Source organism: Limulus polyphemus, unplaced genomic scaffold (genome assembly GCF_000517525.1).
Source record: "Limulus polyphemus unplaced genomic scaffold, Limulus_polyphemus-2.1.2 Scaffold2484, whole genome shotgun sequence".
NCBI classification, from domain to species: domain Eukaryota; kingdom Metazoa; phylum Arthropoda; class Merostomata; order Xiphosura; family Limulidae; genus Limulus; species Limulus polyphemus.
The window spans coordinates 52734-57333 of record NW_013668094.1 but is presented as its reverse complement, the minus strand read 5'-3'; the positions used below and the strand labels follow the sequence as shown (position 1 = coordinate 57333).

General features: G+C 28.5%; 1 protein-coding gene across 1 annotated transcript in view; it reads right to left on the bottom strand.

The window, feature by feature from the left end:
• The window catches only part of LOC106467086 (protein flightless-1), a 47621-nt gene that overhangs the window by 37675 nt on the left and 5346 nt on the right, over positions 1 to 4600 (bottom strand). Inside the window, exons 5-7 of the mRNA XM_022395206.1 lie at positions 3934 to 4010; positions 3097 to 3181; positions 1689 to 1792 (exon numbers count right to left, since the gene is read on the bottom strand). Coding sequence (XP_022250914.1) covers positions 1689 to 1792; positions 3097 to 3181; positions 3934 to 4010 — 266 coding nt within the window. The remainder of the gene's footprint in view (positions 1 to 1688; positions 1793 to 3096; positions 3182 to 3933; positions 4011 to 4600) is intronic.

Below are 4600 nucleotides of genomic sequence, written 5' to 3'. Positions count from 1 at the left end.
ACGAGTGGAAATTCAGGATTTTTTTAAATATTGCCTTGTAGAATTAAGAACTTAAAACTTGTATACTATTAAAATATGCATTATTAGCTAAGATTTTATGCTATTCTAATTGGTATAACATAAACAAAAAGCAGTTTAATAAAATTTTGCATGTAAGTCACTAAAACCTTGTGTCATGCACAGTAAAGGATACCTGGGGCGATAGGGTGCATGTAAACACGACCTGTATTAACCTGGGTAATTTCAGGCACAAGATCTCTTGGTGAATAGACTGTATGATATTTTGATTAAACTTGAGTGCATTACTTTTTAAAGGACTTAGACCTGGAAATAAAGAGTGATTACACTTGTTTTTAATAAGGCTTCTTTGGCCCTTAAATAAAGTTTTTATTGTGGTTTTCAAAACTACTGATTTTCTTTGAGTTTAGATTACTATAACTGCAAATCCAAAGATGCTTCTTCAGTAATTTATTTCTATACATGTATTCAGCCATTGGGATCAGACTTTATTTGGCTATTCTGAATAATGAACAACCACAATGAGTTTTTTTTCCCCCCTAATAATGCAGTTTCCAAAGTTTCCAGTTTAAGTAACATGCCTTTCATTTGTGTAGCAAACCTGCTAAGGTCTTTAAAATGTTTTATTTTAGATTTATTAAGAAATTAGTTGAAAAGTAAAATAGTTTTATTTTGTGAATTTTTTTGAAGTTTTAGAATTTTGTTTCGTAGCACTATTATGATGTTCAAAGTTGATATCTAAACATGTTAAAACTTAATCTTTCAAGTTTAAACTTGAAACATATAACAATACATAATCACTTACACATAATACTATACAATAGCAATCAAAATTATGGATACATGACTTACTAAATTTATCTAAGTAGTCTTGCAAGTTAATCTTTTGGTTTACCAGATGTAGTAGGTTTATATTAAAAAACAAATCTCAGGACAGTTTCAGATGACTGTTGTTTTGAAAAATATTACTATGAAAATGAATTACAGGACAAAAACTTTTTATATTTTGTCAAGAGTAAGATATCTAGCAGCAATTTGTTTGCACAAAAATTCCAATGTACAGCCACTGTTCAAAACATGAAAGGTAGTGGAAGTTCCCGCAGTAAAAATACATCTGTAACTAATTGTTTGCAAATTTTATTAAAGAATATCCAATACTACAAAGGTTGATCTAGGTTATTTTCTAAAACAACCAGTTTTATCTTTGAATAACGGTAAAATTAATGAAATGTGATAGTCACATTACATCTCTTGAAAGATCAATTAGTGCATCAGTCAGAAATTAATTAAATTTATCACAAAACTAATTAACATTAACTATGGATCAGAACAAGCTATCTATTCGGATAAAAAAGAAACAAACCCACTGATGAATATAGCTAACCAAATATACTTTTATTACATTCTCATTTGCATTGTATCATCAGTTTGGAACCCTCACTATAAACAATCTTTTCTGTCATAAACTCAATAATATCTCGGAAATTTGGATCAGTACTTAATCCTTACACTAAGGTAACAATGTAAACTAATCTCTATAATAAAAATATAATAAGAAATAATAAAACTAAATATACAATGTAACATAAGACATTTTAATGTACTGAAATACTTGAATTACTAGACTTATGTTAATAAAGTTAAAATCTTACAAAAAGTTAACAACAAACCTGCAAGATTTACAAGGCTTTCTAGTGACGTGGGTGTGTTGGACAAACTTCGTTGTGTATTTCTGAGACGAAGAGTGGTAAGAGAAACCAAAGCAGGGAGCTGTCTGCAAATTAAGGATGTACAATTAATTACAATATTCGATTCATTTTAACACGATTACAGAAAAAACAGGCATATTTCCTTGCAATTATAACTTGCTTCTTCAAATAAATATTATAGATTTAAGGACTGGCTGAGTTATTGTTGTAACAACATACAAATTATCTAACGTTTTCTTTTTTCTATCTATTGTCAATGTTGTTAGGTTTGAGCCTGACTACCTATGCATAACATTGACGTGAAATAAAAAAAAAATCAATTAAAATAATTTTACTTCTTAATACTCAAAAAATAAAATAAAATACAAAGAATTAATTTGTTTGTTTTTGAAATTCACACAAAGATAAAGTCTGTACCAGCCATTCTTAATAACAGACTAAAGAAAGTAGCTAGTCAATAGCACACACACCACCAACTGTTAGGATTTGACTGTTGTTATTACAATGCACCCAAAGCCTCAAACTGTGGAGCACATTACTGTGACATGGGAACACAAATCAAAATCCTAACAATTAGGCTGTGCCCAAATGATGATTAATAAAATTCTCTCATGATATAATTCCTAGATTACTAAAGCCACAGATACAAAAAGAAATACACATTATAATGTTTGCAACAGCCGACCGTGCTTTAATTTATGTTAAATTTTCGAGGGCTTCAGAGAAAATTTTGAAATAGAATGATACAAGTGTCACTTTTTAATGGTTTGTTAATAAAACATCTGGAAATTTCTGACACTTGGACTTTAAGATTAATTTGACAATTGTACTTTAATTTTTCCTCAAAACAATAAAAAAACATTCAGGTTTTTTTTTCTAGCTTTTTAGAAACTTTTGGAATAAATCATATCTGTAAGAAGCTCTCAAGGCCCTTTTCTTTACTTTGTTATTCAGGTTGGCTAGTCTTAACAAGATCTACTCGGCCAGTTCACGCTTTATCAAATGTTTACTTGAATTTCTTGCTCCAAGTTATTAACATTTCTTGTTTACAATGGTTTTTGTTCCACTAAAGATAAGTTTATATAAAAGCAACTAGCAAAAAAGTCATGATTTTATGACTATTTTACACTTTAAATTTCATACCAAAATTCATTCAGCTCTGATGATTAAATTAGTAGACCACTACAAAACGTTTCTTTAACCTAAATTCAAATATTGATAATAATCTACGAGTGCTTTTTACTGGTGTATTTTTCTTATAAGTTGAATATTTTTTTTTCTACAAGCTTTAAGTCAAGCTCAAACTTGTAGCGTCACTTTCAAATATAAAAGTCAAACACTAAGATCACCAAACTAATCTTTCTCCTACCTTAATTGATTATGACCTAGAGGGTTGTTATTAAGGATTAAGGTCTGTAAATTGACCAATCGCCTCATCTGGGGTGGGAGAGTTTCTATAACAATGAAAACAAAAAAACTTTCAGAATAGTGAGACAAGCTTCTGTATTCAATTTATATTGAACTACTATATGTTTTCCATGCTGATTTCATAGTATAGTGTAATTATTTAAAATTCCAAGCTTCTTTAAATAGGAATATTTCATCTTGTATTTCACAAAACTTTTTTGTAAGAGGATTTACTGAATAAAATACTGTCATATTTAATCTTATAATTCTGAAAACAACTTCCGTGGAAAAAGATATCCTAAGCAAAATAATACTGTAAGAGACTTTCGAAACTAAACTATTATAGTTAATAATAATTCAGAAAGCATTTTTGGAAGAGAATTTCTAAATGAAGAAACTATAGTTAAATATATTTGTCTTATAAACCAGAAAACAACTGTTTTGTAAGATGATTTACAACTTAAAATGTTATTGTTAAATGTTTAATCTTATAATTCAGAAGATGACTTTGTAAGACCATTCTTGATTAAACATCGTAGTTAAATAGTTCAACTTATAATACAGAAAACTTTGTAAAAAGATTTCAAAACTAAAATACCGTAATAAAAGATCACTATTAAAATCCACTTCATCAGTTCTCAAAAAATACTAATAGACAAACTACCTCAATATGATCCACTTCATGTAAGTATAACATTGTGATACTTCTTCAAAACCATCTACGAGAATATATACTTTTCTGTTAAATTACTTGTAGAATCAAAGCAAAGATCACCTTTTGGATGTTAAGTGTTCTTACCTAACTTGTTATTACTCAGATCCAAATACTGCAGGTCTGTCAGATTAACAAACAGTTGACTTGGGATGGACTCAATACTAAAACAAGATTCATACGTTAACAAAAAATATTCACTAAAGTCACTGTGTTATCAGTTTACATGAAATATGATATACAGGTTCTGTTTAAAACTGAAAACCCAAAAACAAGATTCATAGTTAACAAAAAATATTCATGAAAGTCACTGTGTTATCAGTTTATATGAAATATGATATACAGGTTCTGTTTAAAACTGAAAACAAGATTTAAAAGTCAGATTTATATAAACATGTGTCACTAAAGAATTCAATTGTTGAATTAAAAAAGTTCAATAACTATTTCTTTAAGCAAAATTTCAAAATAAAACCTCGAAGAAAAAACACTTTCAACCTTTGAAAATAAAGCACACAAGAAATTATGAGTTTTATTTATCCAGTTAACCCTTTCTCTATAAGAATCTTTTTTAATGTTCTGTGTGAGATTGTTAACATTATGTTTTCAATTACCGTATTTTTCGGTGTATAAGACGGACTTTTTTACCCCAAAATTTGATGTCAAAATCTGCTTGTGTCCTATACACTGAAGGTATGAATACTATATAAGTATATATACGATATACACAAGCCATGTGTAAATATACTTAAATGGG